The 23,826-nt window shown below is 35.2% G+C and overlaps 5 protein-coding genes, 1 long non-coding RNA gene and 1 pseudogene across 19 annotated transcripts; 4 read left to right on the forward strand and 3 right to left on the reverse strand.

Moving 5' to 3' along the window:
- Positions 1–42: 42 nt before the first annotated feature.
- LOC104726030 (uncharacterized) lies at positions 43–3,832 on the reverse strand. Of its 13 annotated transcripts, XR_015571177.1 has the most exons (13): positions 3,487–3,745; positions 3,114–3,385; positions 2,847–2,915; positions 2,704–2,747; positions 2,539–2,620; positions 2,300–2,367; positions 2,152–2,227; positions 1,976–2,048; positions 1,775–1,891; positions 1,442–1,678; positions 757–815; positions 395–647; positions 43–301 (listed from the first exon to the last, which is right to left on the reverse strand). It is a non-coding gene; the product is annotated as an uncharacterized LOC104726030 (long non-coding RNA). The 13 variants fall into 13 exon arrangements; XR_015571173.1 differs by lacking the exon at positions 43–301 and having other exon boundaries at positions 407–647; positions 1,768–1,891; XR_015571174.1 differs by lacking the exon at positions 43–301 and having other exon boundaries at positions 407–647; positions 1,768–1,891; positions 2,152–2,211; positions 2,480–2,620.
- Positions 3,833–8,928: 5,096 nt separating this feature from the next.
- LOC104726031 (CASP-like protein 2D1) lies at positions 8,929–10,027 on the forward strand. Its single transcript, XM_010444796.3, has 3 exons — positions 8,929–9,423; positions 9,511–9,622; positions 9,715–10,027. Exons 1-3 carry the CDS (start codon positions 9,212–9,214, stop codon positions 9,967–9,969), a joined length of 579 nt encoding a protein of 192 aa, XP_010443098.1. The 5' UTR covers positions 8,929–9,211; the 3' UTR covers positions 9,970–10,027.
- A 1,205-nt stretch (positions 10,028–11,232) lies between these two features.
- Positions 11,233–12,123, forward strand: LOC104726032 (uncharacterized). The gene has a single exon (XM_010444797.2). It carries the CDS (start codon positions 11,334–11,336, stop codon positions 12,012–12,014), a length of 681 nt encoding a protein of 226 aa, XP_010443099.1. The 5' UTR covers positions 11,233–11,333; the 3' UTR covers positions 12,015–12,123.
- LOC104726033 (FH protein interacting protein FIP2) lies at positions 12,096–15,560 on the forward strand. The gene is made up of 12 exons (XM_010444798.2): positions 12,096–12,211; positions 12,431–12,518; positions 12,979–13,088; positions 13,392–13,526; positions 13,670–13,816; positions 14,184–14,267; positions 14,385–14,431; positions 14,522–14,595; positions 14,710–14,768; positions 14,895–14,954; positions 15,106–15,186; positions 15,328–15,560. Exons 2-12 carry the CDS (start codon positions 12,473–12,475, stop codon positions 15,379–15,381), a joined length of 897 nt encoding a protein of 298 aa, XP_010443100.1. The 5' UTR covers positions 12,096–12,211; positions 12,431–12,472; the 3' UTR covers positions 15,382–15,560.
- A 1,123-nt stretch (positions 15,561–16,683) lies between these two features.
- LOC104728897 (protein HEAT INTOLERANT 4-like) lies at positions 16,684–18,601 on the reverse strand. The gene is made up of 11 exons (XM_087472984.1): positions 18,464–18,601; positions 18,297–18,353; positions 18,131–18,194; positions 17,936–17,988; positions 17,717–17,842; positions 17,572–17,631; positions 17,363–17,421; positions 17,156–17,235; positions 16,998–17,036; positions 16,792–16,853; positions 16,684–16,693 (listed from the first exon to the last, which is right to left on the reverse strand). Exons 5-11 carry the CDS (start codon positions 17,764–17,766, stop codon positions 16,684–16,686), a joined length of 360 nt encoding a protein of 119 aa, XP_087329110.1. The 5' UTR covers positions 17,767–17,842; positions 17,936–17,988; positions 18,131–18,194; positions 18,297–18,353; positions 18,464–18,601.
- A 395-nt stretch (positions 18,602–18,996) lies between these two features.
- On the forward strand, positions 18,997–20,803 carry LOC104726034 (UPF0725 protein At2g20620-like). Its single transcript, XM_010444799.3, has 6 exons — positions 18,997–19,147; positions 19,248–19,334; positions 19,473–19,665; positions 19,977–20,098; positions 20,213–20,296; positions 20,404–20,803. The coding sequence occupies exons 1-6, from the start codon at positions 19,076–19,078 to the stop codon at positions 20,614–20,616; spliced, it is 771 nt and encodes a 256-aa protein (XP_010443101.1). The 5' UTR covers positions 18,997–19,075; the 3' UTR covers positions 20,617–20,803.
- Positions 20,804–21,643: 840 nt separating this feature from the next.
- LOC104726037 (transcription factor MYB120-like) lies at positions 21,644–23,498 on the reverse strand (annotated as a pseudogene). Its single transcript, XR_015571181.1, has 2 exons — positions 23,022–23,498; positions 21,644–22,935 (listed from the first exon to the last, which is right to left on the reverse strand). The product of XR_015571181.1 is annotated as a transcription factor MYB120-like (transcript).
- Positions 23,499–23,826: the final 328 nt, after the last annotated feature.

Genomic DNA, 23,826 nt, shown 5'->3' on the forward strand with positions numbered 1-23,826 from the left:
ATTATAGAAATTTAAATTTTTTTATTAAAGTGGAGAAACAAATCTCAGCCCAACACTCTTCAGAATTAATTGAACTATAGCATCCCAGATCCTTTACATACTTGGTCGATCAAACACATTCAAAACAAAGATTTGGTGTCTTGACTTCAACTTAGCCTATACAAAAGTTGGTCTGGTTACAGCTCTTGTAGACAATGCTGGTATGATTGCAGCTCCTGCAGACAATGCTGGTATGGTTGCAGTTCTTGCAGGCAACTACACTGAACCGACTCTTGCAGACAATACTGGTGTGGTTGCAGCTCTAGAGGCATAGTTGGGTGTGAGACCAGGAGATTATAAGCTAAACACAAGTCAGCCAAAACAAAAAATGGAGTCCTAAGACAATATAACCCACCACAAAACCACATAGCAAAAGCATCGACATAATTTGTTCAAAGCTGCGTTTCCTTCTAGCTTCTCATCTTTTTGCTGCACATCAATCAAAAGAACATACAATCCAATTGGTATAATGCTCGGACAAGACATGTTTGAATTACAGGTTCAATGAATTCATAACATATCTAGAAATCCAAAAATGGAGCTTGTGAGTGTATTCAAAGCTCATGAACAAGACAAGCGTATCATTTATCTCCAGCAGCTTTTCCAACCTATAATCCAGTGAAATTCACCATCAGTACAACAACTTTATAAACCCACAAGATTCAGGTACAACAACGTATACAAGAATTTTTTAAACTGATCACATATAACACTCACAGTAGCTACATATTTGTTTTTGGGGATTTCCTTCTTGAAAGTCTCACAAAAATCTTTCCCTACAGATCACAAAATGTCAACATGAGTATTAACTCACAAAATAATATTGGAACCATTAACAATCAAACACTACAACAAATATACGTATTCTTAGCACACGAAAAACTCTATTATATTATTTAGATAGCGATTTCGTAAACGCTGTCTTTGCCGGTGCTATCTTAGAAGGCGCACATACAATAGCGCTTTTTCTCTATGCTATTATTTGTCACTCTATAATAGCGTCTTGTTATCGCTATATTAAAATTATTAGTAGCATTTCTTATTTGCTATATTATAATTAATAGTAGCAAAATATTTGTACTATGATTTTGTAAACAGCAGCTATATATTTTTGCTATAATACATTTTGTATTCTATATTTTATATATTTATATATATATATATATATATGTATATATATTAAATTTGGTCAAACAATATATATTTTTCATAAACAATCCATAAAACATATCAAGTCATACAAATATTAATCCAAACCAAATCTTATACAAAACATCAACTCCTCTACTCTTACACATTAAGAGTACTGATTTATGAGATAAAGGAAAAAGAGAAACAAACTTCCCCTCTATTCCATCAATAAACTAACTAGATCAAACAAAGTTTCTTTTCTAAGGCTTACCGTATTTCTGAGCAATCATCTTCTCAATGCTCCTCTTCTTGCTTAATAAGTTACCAGCTGATCTCTACCTCTTCTCCCCCGCACAATTCCACAACCATTTTCTTTCCAACAGTACACAACCGTTCTGGTTCTTTCTCCCTGTGAAACTCTGACTGGCGCTTTATTGTTGAAGACTTGTTCTTGCTGAAAATTAAGAAAGTATGACCCGAAATTTGGGAAGATATCTTCTACATCAAGCTGCAAATTTAAATCAACTCAGTTGATAGGAATCAAAAAGAGAAAGAAAACCAAAAACTGTAGATAAGTTCTCAAACCAAAGAACTAACTTTGTACCCCATTTCTAGAAGTCTTCGGTAAAGACTCAAGCTTGGTGCTTGGCTGGTGCTATTCCTTGCTATACTTACTTATCGAACTCTAGTGATCAAACCGCTGAATTCATGTTGAATCGTCCTTAACAGAAATAAACAACAGTTATTGACAAATAAAGCTGCAAACCTTTATAGTACCAAAACATTAAAAGCCAAGTGAATATACCTTGTAAGCACCAACATAAAACTCATTCCGAGCATGTCCTAAAGCTCATCACGTAATCAGCTTCAACCTCCAACTAAACACACAAACACATGAAGAAGAAAGAAGTATTAATAGTCTAAATTTACAGATAATGATATAGCAAAGTGATATGCTTTTAGAGAGCTTAATTTGAGTACCTTCACTGACTTTGGTGACACTGAGGAGAGCCGAGTTGAGCCTTGAGTTCATTAAGCCACCTACTACCCCAATAACCTTATGAACACATAAAATAATTAAAGAGTCTGAAGCTACAAGAGACTAAGGCATATATACACTAACACGTACCATGGAGCTTGTAGTTACTCCGGCATAACCAGTCATACAAGACTCAACCAAAATAGCTGACACTTGATCTGAGAGAAAACCACCAAAGAAAGAAAAAAAAACAATCTTGCGCATAAGTACTCAAGAATTCTGAAAAGATGAAATAACAAACCAGTTCCAGGATTTTAAAAAGAAACCCACCTCCATGGAGACCAAAACAGATGGAGCTAGACATTTGAAAGAAATGACCAGAGATATACCCGCGTGACAACAAAGCTATTGATGCGCTACTCCTTCCTTCACTTCTCCTTCATCATTCTTCTTCTTCTTATCCTCCCTTATCTGCAATCACACCATTTCCTTTACCACAACATTATTTAAAAATTCCAGAATCAGTTTGCGAAATAGTGTTTCAGATAACTCACAAGCAGAGATTGATTGTATCAACTTGAATATCAACATTCCACGACTTTGGTGTGGGAAGTTCAGATGTTGAAAAAGTGGTGTTATAGGTCATACTCGGAGCTTTCGGACAAGAGAAACCAACATCATCAAAATCAAGACCTACCAATTGGAGAATTCTTGAGTTTCCAAGATGAGTTAAGCAAGAGCAGGCTCATCATTCAATCACTATCAACTGAAAAAAAAACAAAGCATTGCACTGACATAGTCAAAACAGGGGATGAGAGATGCGAAAAGGCGACTCAATGGATCAAATCAGCATTGGTTGCCGATATCAAGCAGATAAATCAAACTCATTTTCAGCAGAATCAAAGTGAAAATCCATGCTCCTACAGCGGAACAAGAAAAAATGAAAGCAAGTAATAAGCAGCACCTGAAAACATCAGCTTCAAGAACGTCGGAGAGGATAGGTGTGAGAGCAAAAGAGAACTTGACCCATTGTTGCTTGATAGAAAAATCGATTCTTTACTCGACCCAAGTTTTCGGCTGTGCGCCGGAGAAGCACACGACTTGAATCGAAGCAGATCTTTCCCGATTTTGAGATCCCAACTTCTAACTTCGTCGATAAATCCACCGCTTAGCTTCTTCGTCTTCTATGCCACCTTCCTCCGCTTCAGCTCTCAGCTTCTTCTTCTTATATGTCGTCTTCAAACCAATTTGAAGATTAAGGTCATTACAAACGTAGACCAGAAACCCTAATCCCAACATCAGATTTAAAGGGGGAAAGAGAGATAGAACAAACTGACCTTCTCCCACGGAAACCAGTTTCCCTTCTAGATCTGGAGATACGTAAAATCCAATAATGGTTGAGAGCTAGGGTGAGTGAAAGAAGTGAGAACGGAAGAGCTAAAAGAGAAGAACAACTAAGAATTTGGGATGTGAGAAACGGATTTGGAGATGGACATAGGAAGAGTTTGATTTACGGTTTGAAGGTGGAGAGACATATCTTATTTTTGTTTTAAAAAAACTGAAATAATCATTTTCTATCTTTTAGGTTCAACACTTAGGCGCAAAAACGAAAAAATTTAGCTAAATGTTACCGCTTTCTCAAATTTTCGGTTAGTAAAGCAGATTTTAGTTTTTTACACACTTAATTTAGGTATAGTGTTTTGAAAGCGCTATTATAGAGTTTCATTTTCTAAATTTTTCAACGATAACACTTGCAAAAACTACTGCGCTATGTTTTTCTGCTATCAATGCATATATTTCTTGTAGTGAAATCAAAGTATGGTCAATAAGAGATTCGTTGGACTTGCAGGATTCATAACCAATGGGATCAATCGCGATAGCCAGAGGGAACAATTGAACGAAAAGGAAACGAATAACAATCAATAGTCTCTATAATCAAAATTGAGAATAACAATCAATAGTCTCTATAATCAAAAAAAAAAAAAGATAGTGTTACTCTAAATGTTCTAGCTGTTCTGGAAGATTAGTCAATGGTACTTAAAACAGTTAATGATTCTCAATTTTGCTATCATTTTGTTAGATTGAAATCAACATAGGCTATATATATAATAATATCTCTGTCATTTCTCTGCTTTGCTTAGTCTCAACATCTCTCAATGCTAAAAGTTTTTAATGTTCTTTGTCTCTGTTCATTGTGATGGATAACAATGTCTGTCCACATGTTTGCCTTCTGCTCTTTTCTCACTCCATTTGGTTGTCGAAGTTGTTAGAAGGGTTTAAATGAGTTTCATTTGCTTTTTTTTTATTAGAGCATATGGAACCACTAGTCCTTGTGTACTTACTCTCATCATATCAATGTTAAAAGCTTGTCTATATCTGGTCTCTTGGTATTGTTAATGGCCAAAAATGGCTTGGTATTTGGCGTATTGATTGAACTTGAATCCAGATCCAGCTGCACCTCTCTACCCTCTGATTATGGCAATTGGTCATTACTTAACAAATACAAGTAACATGTGGGTTTATACAGAAGTTATGGTAATGATGAGGGAGAGAATGGTGATGATGATCATAAGTAGGTGTCCTAGAAATACTTTATCATTTGGAACCGATCAGAGTAGTTCTTAGTTATAGGTGACTCGGTAGGATACTCAAGTTAGGCACTAAAGAAAATCTTGAATTAACCATTATTGTGTCGCAATCCTTGAAAATTCTAGTACATGTTATTGATGTATCTAATTGATTTATTTAACTGGTGTAATCAATTGGCATAAGTATTAAATCTATCAGTGAAGTATAAAACTGATTTGTTGTTGAGAGACAACGAGTTACATCCCCAAGTACATATCATAGACCAGACATAACTCACTTTCTTACCTTCAAAGTTTTTCAACTCTTTTCATTGACAAATGTCATAAATCCTTCATTCCTCTACTTTTTCTTTTCTTTTCATTATGGCTCTTTTCTCTAAAATTTACCCACCAAATCATATGATCATCCCACACCAGCATTGATAACCCTAGTGTAGTTTAACTACTAGTCTCAAACAAGAGGTGAACAAAAAAATATTGATAAAGAGTGCGACAATTCTTGTATCACGAGATCATAATTTGGACTTGTCCAAACTACAATGTCTCAAATTCAAAAAATACCACTAAAATAAAACTACAATGTCTGGCCTGGTTTTATATCAGAAAATATATAAAACTTATCATTTATGTGAATACTTCATTTGATTTTATCACCAATAGGAATAACCAATAATTCATTTGATTTTTTTTTGGGATATTAGTACTACAAGTATATTCTTTCTAATTTCTATATTATGAACACTATGATGTATAGTTTCTTTTTTCAATTTTACTTGTCATATGTATCGTATTTCTTATTTTGCTTTTATATTTGTATTCATTTTAAAATAAACAATTCACATGAAATTATCATTTAACTATTTTCAATTTCTATCTACTTATTAATATTATTCTAATCATGTATCATTTATCAATATATAGTTAATTACATATATTTTATATATGTTCATATTACTTTCTTAAAAACAAATTGTTGTAAACTTGTAAATATACATAAGTTAGGTTTTGGTCTCACTTATATTAGTACAATTGTATCATTTCCCATATGATTTCAATATATGACTTCATCATTCATTTTCGAGCGTCTTTAGTTTTGGATCAATCATCTTGGATAATATTTATTTTCATAATTAAATCTACATAATATAATAAATAATATGTTAGTGTAAAAGTATGTGTGTATGAATATCTTACTGTCTTCTAAAGTCTCATAATGTTTTGTTTGACCTTGAGAATCTATCAGCCACATATGCTTCCTCTCTATCAATTAAGACAAGCCAATGTCTACCTTAAATTGCTTCTTAGTTGCAGCAGCCGATTTCACACCCTCTTCAGTCATTTGAAGATTTAACCTCAAATAAATATCATCACTTAAGTCCAAGCAATCTTGCAAAAGAAAAAAGAGAAAGATATGAAAAAAAAAAAGCATCACTGTTTTTGTTTTGAATCATGAATGCATTATTTGACCTTAATCCAATTGGTCATTTTCTTCCCACTCAATGATTTTTTAACTCATTGGTCCACACCTTCACCGGCAATTCAATATCTTGGATAATGTTTTCCTTCAGCGGCTTCGCACAGCCTTTACTTGTGAATGAACCATCTCCGTTGGATGTGATATGTCCGTCATTTCCTCGGTACCAAGGTGTCATTGGCAACATTTATTCATCATTAAGCAATCTCCTAATATTTTCTAGGACATCTTATGGATTAAATTATGGCACCTTTGTGTAGTAACCCGTTGCAACTCCTTCAGCACCATTAACAAGTTAGTTTTTTTTGTTAACAAATTTTGGCATCTTCATAATTGAATATAACAAATAATATGTTAGTTTTCTTGCATTTGTTGGATAGTATAAATACTATTAAAGAAACTAAAAACAATAATTGAGGAAAATATTTTCAAATTTTTGTACGAAAAGAAATATATATTTATGTGATAAACTATTAAATAATCAATTTATTAAATAAGTTATTAAACTATTTAAAAAATATATAATTACAAAATATTACAAACACATTTCCTAGTATTAGATAAAAAGGGACAAGAGTAAGATATGAATCCAACAACGGCAATTTTATGCAATATATATAAGAAAAATCTTAGCGTTTTCTTCAAAAATACATAAATTATGATGTTACAATTGGGATATAATGTTCAATACTCAAAATTATTAAGATTACGACTCATTATATAATCATTATTAAATTTTCAATAAATTATGTCTGTTTACATCATACAGATGATGATTTTAGCCTTGTTAGTTTAATTATCTGTGTTGGTTTTGGATTTGATTATAGATTCGTTCACTACATACTTGGATTGTTCATAATTTAATTTATACTCCTAGATGAGGATCATTTTTGGGTTCTTAATGATTTGTATCTAACTCTAAATGTTCTAGCTGTTTTGGAAGATTAGTCAATGGTGATTAATGATTCTCAAGTTTGCTATCTTTTTGTTAGATTGAAATCAACGTAGGCTATATATATAATAATATCTCGGTTGTTGGAAGGTTTAAATGAGTTTCATTTGCTTTGTGTTATTAGAGCGAGCAATATGGAACCACTGGTCTTGGTTTACTTTGTCTCATCATAACAGATCAATGTTAAAAGTTTGTCTATATCCGAGCTCTTGGTTTTGTTAATGGGCAAAAATGACTCGGTATTTGGCGCATTAATTGAACTTGAATCCAGATCCAGCTGCACCTCTCTACCCTCTGATTATGATTATGCAATTGGTCATTACTTAACAGATAGAAGTAACATGTGGGTTTATAAAGAAGCTGATGGTAATGATGAGGGGGAGAGAATGGTGATGATGATCATAAGTAGGTATCCTAGAAATACTTAATGATTTGGAACCGATCATGGTAGTTCTTAGTTATAGGTGACTCGGTAGGACACTAGTTAGGTAATGAAGAAAATCTTGAATTAACCAATATTGTGTAGAGAAATCCTTGAAAATTCTAGTTCATGTTGATGTATCTATAGATTTACTTAATCGGCGTAATCAATTGGTAGAAATATTAAAACTATCAGTGAATTAAAACTGATTTGTTGTTGACACTTGACAGACAACAAGTTACATCCCCCAAGTACATATTATAGACTATGCATAACTTACTTTCTCACCTTACAAAGTTTTCCAACTCTATTGACAAATGTCACAAATCCCTTCATTCCTCTATTTTTTCTTTTCTTTTCAGTATGACTCTTTTTTCTAAAATTTACCCACTAAATCATACGATCATTCCACACCGGTATGGATAACCTAGTGTAGTTTATTTATTAGTCTCAAACAAGAGGTAAAAAAAAATTGAACAAGAGTGTGACTATTCTTGTATCATGAGATCATAATTTGGATTTATCCAAACTATAATGTATCAAATTTTTTATAAAAAAAACCCACTAAAATAGAACCAAACCGAAGAAGACACGTAAGTTATGTTTAATTTTTGGTATTTTCTTCTCACGGTGTCAAATCTAAACCTAGAACGAAATGGCGGAATCTAAAAAGATGAAAAAGTAGTAATGTGAAAACGCGGACTCTCTCCACTCCTATGGTGTGATCAATTTTGCTGTTGTAACACTCTTTGAAGTTTGAACTACGAATCTACGATGTGACATCACCTTGACTAATGCTAGTGTCATCACTTTGTGTCCCCCAAATAGTATCGCCACAGATTAATAATGTCTTTGAACAACGATAATTCTTTTGTTATTACAAATTTACCACTAGGTATCCCGTAAACATAATATAAAACAACTCAATACTTTATAATTTATATTATCTCAAGTAAAAACTATGATTACATCATATGAAGCCCCACCAAGACAAAGCCAAATGTCTATCTCTCTCGCTTCCAGCAACCACCGCACTTGCCTCGTCCCTGTCACTTCCACTACCAGATTTTTGGTGCCACTCACTAAAAACCAAAATACACATAGAATTTATCAAAACCACTAATCTTTTTTTCTGACAGCAATTACCAACTTTTATACTCGCTAGAACAGTTACTAAATATGGTAAATCCAATATATATACGTATATAAGAAATTTGAGAAACATATAAGTTTTGATAACAAAATTAAATCGATCACCATTAATTATTTTTACAATCCTGAGATGATGAAAAATGCTTAGTTTAACGTAATATATTATGCTTAATCTAATCCATATTCACATTTGTGTCTTATCAATTTATAAATGAAAATCACTTATTTTTCTTCCACGCGGTTTCTAAAGGTTATCATAAAAAGGAGAACAGTTATAGGAATTTGTATTTGTAGCCTAGTATAATTTGTTTTTATATGTCTTGTGACCACACAGACACACATATTTATAAAAGAGAGAGATATTCTAACTGAGAAAACCCACTTGAAGTCAACATTTTTTTATAGCTTTCATCCTCTCCAAAACCCAAAAAAAAAAAAAAAAACACATCTGATTTTGAGATCCAATTAACCAAAGATGAGAGACAACAACAACACAAGAGAAGGGGAGAGAATCAGTTCTTTAAAGCAGCAACCACAACAAGTTCCTATGTCTTTGAAGCTCATAGATTCATGTCTAAGGCTAAGTCTGGTTCCTCTCAGTTTTGCTACCATCTGGTTAACTGTCACTAACCACGAATCCAACCCTGACTATGGCAGCTTAGACTACAACTCCATCATGGGTCTCAAGTAAATAAATATTCTTAAATTTATTTCAAATTTTAGAATTGAGTATTTGTTTCTATTTTAGTTTTTAACTGAATTGGCTATTTGCAGGTATATGGTTGGTGTGAGTGCCATATCTGCTATTTATGCTATTTTCTCTACTGTTTTTTCATGGGTCTCATGTTTAGTCTCCAAAGCTTGGCTCTTCTTTGTTCCTGACCAGGTTTTTTTTTTAAATTCCTGCTCAAATCAATTAATCAAAGTTCTAGTATGCAATTTCTTATATAAGTGAGTAATTTTTTGTGGTGTGTTAAGGTTTTAGCCTATGTGATGACAACATCAGTAGCAGGAGCAACAGAGATAGTGTACTTACTTAACAAAGGAGACAAGATAGTGGCATGGAGTGAAATGTGTTCTTCTTATCCACATTATTGTTCAAAACTCACAATTGCTTTGGGGCTTCATGTCTTTGTTCTTTTCTTTTTCTTATTCCTCTCTGTCATTTCTGCTTACAGAGCTTTTAGTCCTTTTGATCCTCCTTGTGATTCTCAAACCAATATCGATGCTTGATTAGTTACTCAATTTTTAACTTTCTATCTCAAAATAATACTATGATCTATTTTTAGTTTTTTTTTTCTTTTTAATTGTTGTTGTATGTCATAGTGGCTACCAAGGGGGAAAAAAACTTAGTTTAGTTAACAAGTTCTTTCACATCGTGGAACACTCAGGATTGGCGTCTTCCCTCAACCTCGCTCTTTGATCTCTTAAATATTCCTTTTAAAAAATTCACATTATTATAGATTTGTTCTTTTTAGTAAGGATTCCTTGTTTTGTTTGATACACACTTATTTGTCAACATTTATAAAACTCAAGTGAGAACTGAGAATTAATCGAAGTTTTTATGTCACATTCAGAATTGAAATGTAGTTTTATGAATCAGTACTATATAGTACTATATATAGTCAATGTTCAAGTACATATACTAAAATAAAACTTATAAATCTAAATATATATAGTTGAAATAAAGCCTATGCAATTTTAAGTGGTTGTATATAGACCGCGTTTTAGAACAATGACTATGTTTTAATTAAATGTAAAGATCTTTAATTTGGTATTTATTTAAAATTCTTGAAATTACAAAAGATTAAAAATGTGTAGTTAAATTTTAAAGTCTTTTAAAATAGCAATTATATATATATATATATATATATATTCCCATCAAAAAATTAGCTCAAACGAACCAATTAGATAGACGACCATTGTATTTATTTTTATTTTTTTTTAATTACTAGGAAATTCAAGTGTCGTGGGCTCATACATTTCCGAGAGAAAAGCCCAAACCATATAATATAAATCTCTTTTTCGGAGATATCTATGTTTCCAGTAACTAAAGGGTTTAACCACTAGACCGTTGGTTATATATTAAACCATTGTTGCGTTGGCATAACTCGTTAAAAATGGTATTTTAAATGATTTTGGGAAAATTTGACCATATATTGCATTGTATCTTTTTTGTAAAGCTATAATTAGCTGTTCACATATAAGAAGTTAGAAATCCTTTCATGGATTCAAAGATTTACAATTTTTGACTGAATAATAAATACAAAGCATTGAATTATTATAAAGGTGTACATTACATATATTTTTGAATACTCTATAAAAAGAATCAAAGTGTAGTTAATCAAATGGTAATCTATGAAATTGATTTAGCTGGCACTATCAAATACTGTACTTCAAATAGTAAAAAATCTTACACTGCTAACCTCCTAATCCCACATGAGTTCAACCTTCTTGAGATGTGTATATATACTTACACAACAGTAGAGAGGAAAAGTAACTAAGAGAAAAAAAAAAAAAAAAAAAACATAAGATCTAAATTACTTTAAGAGAGATTAGCTAGGATCTCTTCCTTTTGGTTCCTAGCTACCACCATCATGGGCAGCTACAACCATGAACTTCTTGCTAGCTCAACGACCGTTTCTGATCGATTCTTCAACCGTTGCCTTGTCCGGGAAAAGACCACAAACGAACGCATTCATCTCAAAGCTTCTCAGGTCGAATCAGATTCGTGTTCCTTCGTCGTCACTTACCAGCCGCGTCTCCAGGTTCGTAACGAGAATCTCGACGGACACGAGATGAAGTCCGTCATCGAACGTCGTCTCCATCAAGAAATCAAACTCGAAGACAGCATCCCAAAACTGTTTCTTGACTCCCAAGAGACATGCGTTGAGCACGTCATGATCATCTTGTCGGCGATGCCCCTATCGCACTCTCTCCAAGAACGTCTTGTCCGTTACATCTCACTCGAATCCGTTAACTTCCACAGAAGCCGCGGCGGAAGAGGAGGTTTGATGATAGAAGTTGACGTCAAAGTCGACGAGGAACAATGGGTGAAGTGTGATTGCACTTGTACAGACAAGGGTAGTACTTGTCGTCAGGTCCCGGAGACGGATTGTCCGATATGCTTAAATGAGTTATCTGGTCCGATGGGTCGCGTAGAGTTGTCATGCTCCCACCACTTTCATAGAGACTGTATTATGATGTGGCTGGGAAACAACAAGTCTTGTCCTATCTGCCGTACCAACGCCATCGGCCAAACCGTTTCTCTCTATTAAATTGGGCTTGAATATGTGATAATGGGCCTTTATCCATTAAGCCCATCTATGTTGTCTGAAACCGAAAAAAAAAAAAAAAAAAAAGCAATAAGAAATCTCTTTTATTTTCTTTGTCCTGTGTGTCTCTTCTCCTCAACCAAAGAAAAATTCTCAGCAAAATCAAACAAAGAACAGAACACGAAGCAAAATATTTGCAGGTAATAATAATACTTACTTGTGAAATCGAATCCAATTTTTCATACGAATTGTTTATAAAATCTGAGTATTCGTCATTATACGGATGAATCTGAGTTGCTAGATCGTAGTATTTGCTATAAAACCTTCAAAATTTCAATAGAATTAGACTGCAAAGATTCGAGATTTTTGTGAAATCTACTTCTGTTTGTCATCATCATCAAGTAAGAATCTCCTCACAGGTCAAAGCTTAGTGTTGGGTTCTCTTCTTCCACTCTCTCTCAATGGAGACGAGCTCTGACTTGTCTTCCATGATTCGTCTTAACATTGGTAAAAATTTCTTACCTTTAATCTTTCTCTTGCAATCCCATTACTCCCTTACTTACAAGTCTTGGTAAAAATCCATCCTTTTTGATTCCAAACTGTTTAAATTGAACTAAGCTTAGTACTACGTGATATTGATAAAATGGTAGCTAAACCCGGGTGAGAAATATTGTAACATGGTAATCTTTTTCTTAGTTTAGTTTTTGAATCCTGTAATTGAGATGGTGCATGCTCAATTTCAGAAAAATTTCACTAGAAAAATGAAAACTTTGGGGCTTAGGTTTCAGTTGCTAACCCTCAATGTTTCTTGGGTTGATCATGTGGAAAGGCCGTAACTGTGTTGTTTTGTCCTCTTAGATATTTGTGTGGTTCCTCAACCATCTTCTGAGTGATAAAGAAATCTTTTTTTCTTACACGAGGCCTAGCTCTTCAATAAACTATAAAAATGTCTGTGTTCATGATGCAGGTGGAAAGAAATTTTGTACTACCATTGATACTTTGACTATCCGTGAGCCTGACTCAATGCTCGCAGCGATGTTTAGTGGTCGCCATGCAATGTGCCAGGAATCCAAAACGGTATTATTACATTCTATGTTACTTGAATTGCAACCCGATCTTTTGTTTTATGATTCCATTTTCAGAACCTCTGCATATGAATAGGCTTTCACTGAGTGTAACAGTTGGTCCTTGGATCGCATAGCCTTCATTTAATGATAAACCAAAATATAGATTTTTTTGGCAGAGACTGTATTTTTTAGCTACCCACTTTAAGAGGTGTTTAGAAATGCAAGAATCATTTTATGTGTGTATGACTAAGTATGCATATGTGCACTTGTGACAAGGTATGTCCACTAAACTAGTTGATTTAATTTGTTGCAGGGATATGTATTCATAGATAGGGATGGAAAGCACTTTCGCCATATTTTAAATTGGTTGCGTGATGGCATTGCTCCTAGTCTGTCAGATCCTGATTGTTCTGAACTTTTGCGCGAAGCAGACTACTATCAGCTTCTCGTAAGCTAAGCTTTTCTTCTACCTTACTATATCCTCGTTTTGTTCATTTTTTTAGCTGGTAACTGGATTTTTACTTTTTGTGGAGTACATGACTAAATTTTTGCTGGAGATGTAATACATTTGCATTTTTCTTCCTAATTCAGGGGCTGAAAGATGGAATAAAAGATTTGAGAAGAGAAGTTGGTGAAGTAGAAGCTGAACTAACGCGTGTAGATATCATCAAATGTATACAGTCCGAGAGAGTCAGGTTCCGAGGAGTTAATCTTTCTGGAATTGATCTTTCTAAACTGGTAATATTTCTTAATCTCAGATTCTTGTAGGTTACCATGCTATTGGCTGTTTTGATCTCGCTGCATTTCTCATCACCAAATTCGGAGATCCTTTGTGGGTTTGATAAACTTCTGTGGAGGAAAATTAATAGAACGTATAGACTAACTGATTCTTGTTGTTTTAACCTGAGTTTAAAAAGAACTCGCAGTTACATATCTAACAACATGTTTATTTGATTCATTTCAATTGGAATACACATCTGCTACTGAGTGTTTTTATTATTGTCAACATCAAGGGATTAGTAAACCTATCCGGGAAGAAGAGCTTCGTCTTTGTCAGTGACTATTTCGTATTTACAGTCTGAATGTATCTGTTTGAATAATGTAGGATCTATCCCTTGTGGATTTCAGCTATGCTTGTCTCAGGAATGTGTTTTTCTCTCGTACAAATCTTCAGTGTGCCAAATTTCGGGTAAATATGTTGTATCAATCTTATTTTTTTCTGCTTTGGTGGAAGAATATATCATCATATCAACTTTGCTTGAACATCTGCTTATCATATATGCTGAATTACTAATTTCTCAAACAGGATGCTGATGCTGAGGGCTCCATCTTTCACAATGCTATTTTGCGCGAGTAAGGAACTAGTCAGATCCCATCGTATTAGATAAGTTGTACTTGGTACCACTTCCTGAAAGATTTAAAATTATTTCCTTTCTTATAAAGGTGTGAGTTTACCAGTGCAAATCTTAGAGGAGCGTTGTTAGCTGGGACAAATCTTCAGAGTGCAAATTTACAAGGTGCGTATAAGCCTATTCTTACTTGTTAATGATCTTTTATTTAGACAGCCATGTAATAAAATGTCACATATAAAACATAGTTTGACTTAACAAATCGGACTTTTTGAACTGTAGATACCTGCTTAGTGGACTGCAGCTTCTGTGGTGCAAATCTCGGGACTGCACACTTGCAGGTACCTTAAGTAGTCTGTGTAGAAATTTGAATTTCAACTTTAATTTTTCATCAGATTTCTTCCAAGGTGTTTATGAGCATAGCGTGATTTGGTGATAATGTTTTATTTCTCTTTCTTACCTAACAGAATGCGGACCTTACAAATGCCAACTTAGAAGGAGCAAATCTTGAAGGTGCAAATTTGAAGGTAAGCAATCCCTTTTGTTGACAGTTTATAACTCAGGCTTAATTCGTGATAATGTGTGCAAAAGTGTCTGGACGAGACAGATAAGTGATAATGTGGCACTTTCTCTTAAACGAGTGTTTAGTTGCGGTTTAACTGGATTATACATGTATAGGGTGCAAAGTTGAAGAATGCCAACTTCAAAGGAGCAAACCTTCAACGAGCTTACTTGAGGCATGTAAATCTGCGTGAAGCGGTAAGTCCAAAAACAATACTTTGGTATTGGATCAACATATATGGGCAGATTGATATTGGCCAGTAATTTGGTTTCATCTTTTTCTTCAAGTCTCTGAGTAGAGCTTAAACGGCTAATCCCTGCGATGTATGTTTGTAACAGCATTTGGAAGGGGCAAACCTCGGTGGCGCTAATATGACCGGTGCTATCCGATAAACTCCGTTTTGTTCAGACTGACTGTAAGTCTCGTCTTATAATGATTTGTAACTGGCTTATTTGGCAAAACGTGAATGTAGCGAGTGGCCATATCAAAAAGCTTCTTGTTGATGAAATAATAAAAATATTCTTTCTTCAAGAATTCAAGATTATCTAATAAATGTATTATATTTCTCTAATTCAAGATCACCTTATCGTTAAAATCATAAGACAAACGAACATCTAATCATGTTGAAAAGACTAGGACTAGTTGTCCCAAACAATGTAGCCAAAGAAAAATGTCTCAAATCGTATAAAACAATGCTGTAATTTATAGCTATCCTCATCAGAATCTGTGATAAAGGCTAATTACAATGTTACAGGGGGCTTGCAAGTGTACTTAGTTACGTTCATACTTCTTAAACCCTCCAGTAAGATTCTTTTAACAAATTTGGGCTCATCAAAATTAATCAGAGGTTAACAATATACACACTAAATGCATCAACACAACCATATTTTTTTAAGGATGAATTAAGTAACATAAAGGTAGGTAACATGAAAGCTCCTCTAGGCAAACCTAAGTCCTAGTAGCAAACTCTAGAGACTCGTGTTGTGTTGTGTTGTATAAAAGGGTAAACTAGTGTTCTTATTTATGCCAATCACTTGTTTTTGTATGTTTTGTCATTTTTCTAACTTGAAGCCAGGTGGGTTGTTTTTTTTTTGGTTTTTTTATACAAAGACTATATAACACACGAAACAAGTCATATTTTGAGACTGCCAAACGAACTCTTGCAAGGTAGATAGAATTCACAAAAAGGTCAAAATATCCCACAGCTCTTAGGGATTGGAAAATACTTACTACTGATGTATTATTTCTTTCTAGAGGAGAGAATAGAATTGAAAAAGAATAAAAGACATTTTCGAACTTGGCTTTTTTAACTATAGAGGAAGAAAAGCTATTTTTTGATGACTCCACTTCAAAGGACTTGATGAGCTTTCCCGTAGTATCGGTTAATGACAGACGTCTGCAAAAAACAAAATAACAGAAAAGATCAGCAAACAATTCAAAGCGTCGTCGTAACAAACTATACTAAAACATTCTTTTTAAGAGTTACTGGTTTCTTGGAGAAGGCTGGTTAGTTTGTTTGTCTTTTGTTCTTACCGTCAGGAATGTAGGGACATGGGGTGAAGGGCGAGGGTAGAATTTGTAGAACTTGATGCTTTGAAAGGCTTCCTTAGTCTCTTCACTCATTTCCTCTAGTGCTTTCTCTCGAGCCTCTCTGGCCTCTCTATTTGCTCTCTTTGCTGCTCGAACTTGCTCTTTCACAAACTCCTGGAAAAGAACAATGGTAACTTTGTGAATATAAATAAATACTCAAGTGTCGTCGTCAAGACCTGACAATTTGCGTTTACAGTACAGCTTAAACTTACATTGAATTCATTCTTTTCTCAGCAGCTAATGCTTCCTCTTTAATGTGATCATCAACAAATTCCTGAGGTAGATTCAGCATACAGTGAATGCATGCAATTTAAACAAACAGGGAAAGTGCAGTGAGAAGATGACAACTCTCTTTCGATTTAAATGAACAAGTAAATCCAAGTTTTGCTCGTTACAGAAACACGCTAAACACACACACCTGAAGTTTGTCATACTTCCAGTCAAACACACAAAAATGCTGCACAAACAGAGAAAATTAAAGCTTTGATTATAAAAGAGAATACCCAAAATTAAAGTGGCCCCTATCAAAGACTGCCACTTCCAATACAATGTTCATTGCATGCCAAAAAAACTTACTGGCGCCGGTTCAGAGGGGAACACAATGTCGACCTCAGTACTGTGATCAAGTTCATGTTCCACGAACGGGTTATAAAAATCTGCAAAAAAATAAAGAAGAGAACATTAGATTTTGTTGTTGTGTACCCACATACATTATAAAGAATAGTATAAATGGTTCCCTTATCAAATTTTAACTAGTACTGGTAGTAGAGTATTTAAACTCACAAGGAAGGGAATACTCGAACATCTTGATACGATCTTCCTTCAAATGTCTGAGAGCAGATCTGCAGATAATGTACAAAGCTTAATTAATTGACTACACCATAACTTGTAGATTATATGCAGAAAGGAAAGTGCAAAAAAAGAGGCTACCTAACTCATCACACTACAAGTAGTAGTAGATATGTGATGATGCCATGTAACATGTTTCTTACCTCCTCTGCGTACAGCCCAAGGTAAAAATTTGAAAGTTCATCCTATCAACTTGTTTACCTCTGCAAGAAGAACAAACGAAAAAGCAATATAGTAACTGTCGGTAATAAACATCCAAAATGCGAGAAGATCTCATCACCATGGTACCTATTCTCAAAAGGAATGTAAGGAACCCAGTCCATTTTCATCTGCTTCATTGGAACGATTTCCTCCTCTACTCTCTGAACCGATTTTACTCCTATCTAAATCAGAAGGCGGAAATGGTGATTCAACCTGCAAAATAAAATATAGAATATATTTCTTATATAGAGAAATGGTTGTTATATTATCAGTGATAGCAAGCAAACCGTTTATAGAGAGACTTACAGCAACAACTGTTGGGACATGGACTATTCCTTCGATGTCATGGAATTTCTGAGCTGTAACCATAAGAAGAGACAAATTAACTAAGCATGCATGAACTCGAGAAGCAAATTAGAAAGAAAACACAAGTGCCAAAGATAAAAGTTATTAAAAGATAAGTAAAAAAAATCTCAAAAGGAGCTAGAAAACATATCTTACGTTCAGCAAAGCCAAAAACAAAGACTATCTTGCCACAGAGAATTCCTCCTTCCTCAAATGCTTCCTGAAACATAAATAAAATACCAGAATATATCTCTTTTCAAACCCCTGACAGTAGAATAGACAACAACAAAAATGAAGAATGTAATAATCCGAAACAACTTACTTCAAGAGTTTTGAAATCCCAATTGAATTCGTTATAAACTGCATCTAACTTATGCCACTGCCATCACAATTTGACAAACATATATAAGCAAAGCACATTGATGGAGAGAGTGACTCAGAGATGTTGAAGCTCCTAAAAACCAATAATATATATATATATATATATACCTCAGTTCCCACTGGAAATGCAGCCTTCCACAAATCTTCCTGCAAACACACACACAAAACAAAACAAGCCATTTGTTTTCAAGCTCGCCATAACATACAACTGTTCTCATAGAAATATAAACCCACAATAGCATTCTGACAAGTGACACCACCAAACGAGTTTCTTAACAGCTCCCCAATAAGAGAAGCCCCCCACCAAACAGATGAACAGAATCCTCTTGGTTAGACAACAAAGCATTACCAGGTTTTTAAAACAGAGAGAGAGAGGTTTTTAAAACAGAGTTGTGAGGTTTTTTTGTTTTTTTTGCCGCTTATGATTGACGCTAACGCTATTAACGAAACCCGGTAATCCAGAACCGGATCGATTTTGGGTAATTGGATCAATTTTGTGTTGGAAAATCGAACCGGAACAGAAATACCAGTTTTGGTTTTCCCAAACTTGTAACTTTTTTCTTTTTTTTTTTTTTGGCAAACTCCCAAAATTGTAACTAAAACACAATTTGGTTATAAAAAACCATATTAAAAACACCCCTAGCTATATATTAGCGTGTCCGTTTCGTATTAAAATCTCTCGGAAGTTTAGTTTTTTTTTTTTTGTGCGAAATCGGAAAGATGCTCAAAGTTCCGGGCAATTCTCCACCCATAGAAAAAGAATCCTTCTCCTCCGATGTCGAAGACGTTAAGGTTAGGGTTAGAATTTTGATACAGTACTGCATGCTCTCTCCCTCTCTCTCTCTCAAATCTCCTTTGTGATTTATTTTGTTTCTGAATGTCTATTTGTTAGGGGTATTGTGGGATAAAAGCCATTGGTTGTACTCCCGCTGACGAACTCATAGGAAAGGTGGGACTCCATTGCTACAATTCTCACAAGGTAACAACTCAACTCATGACTCTATATTGCTCTTATTCTACCAACCCCTGACCCTTTCTTCTTCTTCTTCTTCTTCTTCTTTTGTGGATTTTTACTGTCCTTTTGCTTTTGATTTTACATCTCCACGGCTATATGCAGGGGACTAATTTACAGTTCTTGACTGTAACCCAACTCTTTCTGCGAGCGGTTTCACATGTCAGTTATACTATGACATTGGATGCCTTTGATCCAGCCAACCATTCTATTCATAGTATCGACACCGGTGTTTGGGATGCTTCTCACCGGAATGGTGAGAACTTGAGATTAATCACCACTTATTGCATACCTACAGGTAACTTAACTAACATGGTCCCTTTTATTATCTATCGTTTTTTTTTGAACTGTTGATTTTGTTGTTGTTGTTGTTGTTACTAGCCCCGTCTTAAATATTTTGTATGTTTCTGACCCCCTTAGGATTCCCTTGTTTAATTATATGCTCTATATAAGCCTAAAATATCAAGTCGTCTGTATATGTTTCATGTATGCATGTTTTTTTTGTCATGACCTTACAAGTTACATGCATAATTGTTTTTGGTGTTTCTGTCTATGCTAGTTTCCTATCCACCAATTCAATTAATAATCTTCTATAAATTGTTGCTCTAGGATCTGACGAAAGCTGTCCCCAATGGGACCCAAATGGTGTAGACGTGCTCTATACTGGTCTGATGCCTAAGTGGCTAGATGATGATGCACTTACAGGAAGCCATAAGCTACACTTCTATGAGGTGTGCTGTTTAGCTATGAACTTTTTTTTGACTTATTTCCTTTTATTTGATCATCTGCTCAACACACCGACAGACACCGAACACCTTGTTCCACTAAAAATGTTTCAAATGCAGGTTAATCGTTCGGATTTGCAAGAGAATGCATGGTTTCATCTATATGCTCAAGTTGCTGCATACTCTAAGTGGAATATTTACATGGTGAGGAAAATTATATAGCATAGCTAGAGAAGTGAGAGTATACTCATTTTTTTTTGGTTGGGGTCATGCACTCTTCTCTCAACCATGCTTTTTGTTTTGCTTTGCAGGTGGATCATCTCCCATTGGAGACAAAGAAAGTGGTGGTACAAACAAAGGAAGACATAGAGTCAAGTTTGAAGTTGAAGTCGAGCAATGCAATCTTCTACTTAAGTTTCAAGACTCGTGGAGGTGCCGAGTACAAATCCATAATAAGGCAAACCAGGGATGGAAGACCACAACACATGTGCCTTGAAGTTAAAAATGTTGAGATGGACAAGTAGACGACAAAAGTGTTGTGACTTTTTTAATATATCATGTTTATGTCCTTAATTAGTTGGGTTGGGTGGTGGTATTTGTGTGTTGTCCTTGCGACTTTCTTCATCTGCATATATAGAATATTATTAGAAAGAGAAATGAGATATAAGTATATGATCAGTGATAACGTAATTGAGATTTCAATCTTAATTATGCCACAGTCATCACAATTTAACAACAATAAGTAAACGAATATCAGTGGATACAAGTAAGTCCGATGATGTCGAAGCCAGATACATTCCTCAAAACTAATAGTATAACCTCAAAACTATAAAACATAGAGTGGATGAAGACAACAAATTCCATTTTGCTAAAAATTCCTAAAATATATCCATTATGGTTTATAAAAAAATATGGCTATATATATGTTTCCCACAAAGTTTGTGTCATGAAGAGGATGGATGAGAACACTTCTTGCCTTATTCGTGGCGCCGAAGCAATTGGCAAAATCGCTTATATCTAATATGTAAAAACGGCACTGATTCTTTAAAGAACTTGCGTCTAGGTATCTATAGTGAAGACTTTGTAAGAGTTTGAAAAACAATACATAAACGTATCATAATCACAAAATCAAGTGAAAAGAATATAAATAGCATTGAATAGTTAAACCAAAGATTTTGCAACAAATATAAGTAAAAATAAATAAATTCATGTACAATCAAAGATCAAAAAACTCTGTTCTTTGTTAGTTCTTGATCTTAGTCCGTACATAGATTCTTTTCAGACTTTTTTTCTAGCTTAATCCCTGCATGTCGCCCCAGGAGCAATTATTATTATTGTTGTTGTTGTGATGGTCGTTTGTTGCGGTTACCACGGCTGTAGAATCAGCCGGGAATAGTGAAGCGAATTGATGAACATCAAGAACAAGATTCTCGTCAGTGACAACAGATGATTGTCCGTTAGAGATCTCTCCACTATCACTTCCCCAATCAAGAAGCTTAGCTATGTCTTCTTGCATTGTGTTCATTTGAAGAGACTCATCTTCCTGCGGTTTCAAATCTGCGTTTCAGTCAAAAACTTTTTTAATTTTTTTACCTGGAGACAAGTGTAGTTTAGATTTGAAGGGTTTTGAGCGGTTTTAATTTACCTTGTAAAGAACATAAGTTGTCAGAGGAATCATAATGTCCGAAACTAACCGAGAAGAAATTGTCGTTGTTGTCGTTGTTGTTGTTGTTGTTGTTGTTGTTGTTGTCGCTGTTGTGGTTCGGAGGAGAAGCTGTGAGTTGTCTTCGTTTTGAGGGCCGGCCTCTGCCTTCAGCGGCTAAAACTTCGGCCTCTTCAAGGACATCCTCTAAGAGGCTGTAGCTACTACTTCTTCTATGAACACCAGAACTGTTAAGGTTATGATTTTGTCTCTCATTGTCTGTGAAGTTGTTGATGTTATTGTAGGCATCTATTTGGGGAATTTGGTTTGAAGGGAGCTGCTCTTGTTTCATGGAGTAAACCGGGCTGTTATGAAAGGAGGTGGAAGAAGGAGTGTAATGGGAGTGGAGATAGCTTGGGGAAGAAGTTGTTGTAGGGTAAGAAGAAGAATGGTTTAAAGAGAATGAAGGAGATGAAGAGTAATTGTTATTAGTGTTGTGGTAAGTAGCGGTTTGAGAGGTTGGGGAAGGGTAAGGCAATGTTAGAAAGGAAGTGTAGGATTCTCTTGACACAGGGGAAAATGGTGCAGTTGAGACGCGGTTGATGCAATTGAGAGGAATATTAGCATTGTTGTATCGTTTTGCGAGGAGGGATGAAGGCGGTTGAAGGAGAGGTGGAGGTCTAGGGAAAGTGAAATTTGCGTCGTTGTTGTTGGTTTGGGAATGTTGGAGGGCGAAGAGAGGAAGAGTCGGGTATTGGTTGTTGCGAGGGGAAGAGAAAGGAGAGGAGAGTGGCGGTGGAGGCGGTGTGGAACAGAGTTGAGAAGGAGTTTGCGGTGTGTTTGGAGTGTGAGGGCTAAGTGGATGGAGGAGGTTAGCGGTTGGTGTATGGAAAGTGAAGGATGATGATGAGTTTGCGTTTGCGTTTAGTGGTGTTGGAGATGGAAGAGGTGAGGATGATGGTGTGTTTGGTTGTGAAGATTGTGGTTGAAAATACATTTGTTGATAATGATGATGATGGTTATGCTGCTGCTGTTGTTGTTGATGTTGTTGTTGTTGATGATGTGGATGTGGATGCGGATGTGGATGGAGTTGATGGTTAGGGATAATATCTGGAGGATAAAGAGGAAGTCCTTGGCGATGAAGGCGTTTCAAACGCGTGTTCCAGTAGTTCTTGATCTCGTTGTCTGTTCTTCCCGGCAACTAATTATACAAATTTGTGAAAAGATTAGTTTCCGTTTAACGCAAGTAACACCTAGTAACATATAGATTAGTTGTTATATATATACCTGAGCAGCCATGCGAGCCCATTTGTTACCAAGCTGAGCATGAAGCTGAATGATGAGACGTTCTTCATCGCCGGTGAAAGAACCTTTTTTGAGATTAGGACGGAGGTGATTAGCCCATCGAAGACGGCAGCTTTTGCCGCAACGAGCCAAGCCTGTGTTTTTCTGAACAGCGTTCCAGTTTCCTTCACCGTTCTCTCTAACGTACGCAGCAAGTATCTCATCTTCAGCCGCCGTCCATGGACCTTTCTTCAATACTACTCCTCCGTCTGATATGTGATTGGTGGATCCACCGTCCTTCCCTGCTGCTCCTCCTCCTCCTCCGTACATGATCATAGCTTCTTCCCTTGCCGATTCAAGAAGAGAAAGAAACCAAAAAAAACAAAAAAACAGAGTGTGTATCGTCGTCGGAATGGCTTATGATTGGGGGAATTTGAGAAAGGTGAGACCCTCCTCCTCTGTTTTGTTTTTTTTTTTTCTTTTTACTGTGACAAATGATGGACGAAGAGGGAGAAAACAGAGAGAAGAGGTAACTTTGGTAATTTTCCGGTGTAAAAATTACAACGGAAAAAACAAGAAATTAAAGGAGATATAAATAAAAAAGAGGAGAGACAGAAAGAAATTAACAGTGTTTGTTTCTCTGGACACAACATAAGTCTTCTTAAGACAACTCACAAGATCGGTTGTTCTTTCTTGTATTTTACACATGTTTTTTTTTTTTCCTACCTTCTATTTTAGGCAATGACATTTGTAACGCGCTTTATGTTCATACCACAACTGTGTCTTCTTTTAATACATGCGAATCAGG

This window comes from Camelina sativa, chromosome 11 (genome assembly GCF_030686135.1).
Source record: "Camelina sativa cultivar CO46 ecotype springtype chromosome 11, ASM3068613v1".
Lineage (NCBI taxonomy): Eukaryota > Viridiplantae > Streptophyta > Magnoliopsida > Brassicales > Brassicaceae > Camelina > Camelina sativa.

What these genes read in the sequence shown, in the direction of transcription:
- LOC104726033 (XM_010444798.2), top strand. Translation starts at nt 12,473, where the DNA reads ATGGAGACGAGCTCTGACTTGTCTTCCATGATTCGTCTTAACATTG. An exon ending in TCAGAGTGCAAATTTACAAG is followed by an intron (nt 14,596 to 14,709) that starts GTGCGTATAAGC and finishes TTTGAACTGTAG; the next exon opens with ATACCTGCTTAGTGGACTGC. An exon ending in TCGGGACTGCACACTTGCAG is followed by an intron (nt 14,769 to 14,894) that starts GTACCTTAAGTA and finishes CTTACCTAACAG; the next exon opens with AATGCGGACCTTACAAATGC.
- LOC104726031 (XM_010444796.3), top strand. Translation starts at nt 9,212, where the DNA reads ATGAGAGACAACAACAACACAAGAGAAGGGGAGAGAATCAGTTCTTTA. An exon ending in AACTCCATCATGGGTCTCAA is followed by an intron (nt 9,424 to 9,510) that starts GTAAATAAATAT and finishes GGCTATTTGCAG; the next exon opens with GTATATGGTTGGTGTGAGTG. An exon ending in TCTTCTTTGTTCCTGACCAG is followed by an intron (nt 9,623 to 9,714) that starts GTTTTTTTTTTA and finishes TGGTGTGTTAAG; the next exon opens with GTTTTAGCCTATGTGATGAC.
- LOC104726034 (XM_010444799.3), top strand. Translation starts at nt 19,076, where the DNA reads ATGCTCAAAGTTCCGGGCAATTCTCCACCCATAGAAAAAGAATCCTTC. An exon ending in CCGATGTCGAAGACGTTAAG is followed by an intron (nt 19,148 to 19,247) that starts GTTAGGGTTAGA and finishes TCTATTTGTTAG; the next exon opens with GGGTATTGTGGGATAAAAGC. An exon ending in ATTGCTACAATTCTCACAAG is followed by an intron (nt 19,335 to 19,472) that starts GTAACAACTCAA and finishes GGCTATATGCAG; the next exon opens with GGGACTAATTTACAGTTCTT.
- LOC104728897 (XM_087472984.1), bottom strand. Translation starts at nt 17,766, where the DNA reads ATGAAGCAGATGAAAATGGACTGGGTTCCTTACATTCCTTTTGAGAAT. An exon ending in TACATTCCTTTTGAGAATAG is followed by an intron (nt 17,632 to 17,716) that starts GTACCATGGTGA and finishes TTCTTCTTGCAG; the next exon opens with AGGTAAACAAGTTGATAGGA. An exon ending in TTGGGCTGTACGCAGAGGAG is followed by an intron (nt 17,422 to 17,571) that starts GTAAGAAACATG and finishes CATTATCTGCAG; the next exon opens with ATCTGCTCTCAGACATTTGA.
- LOC104726032 (XM_010444797.2), top strand. Translation starts at nt 11,334, where the DNA reads ATGGGCAGCTACAACCATGAACTTCTTGCTAGCTCAACGACCGTTTCT.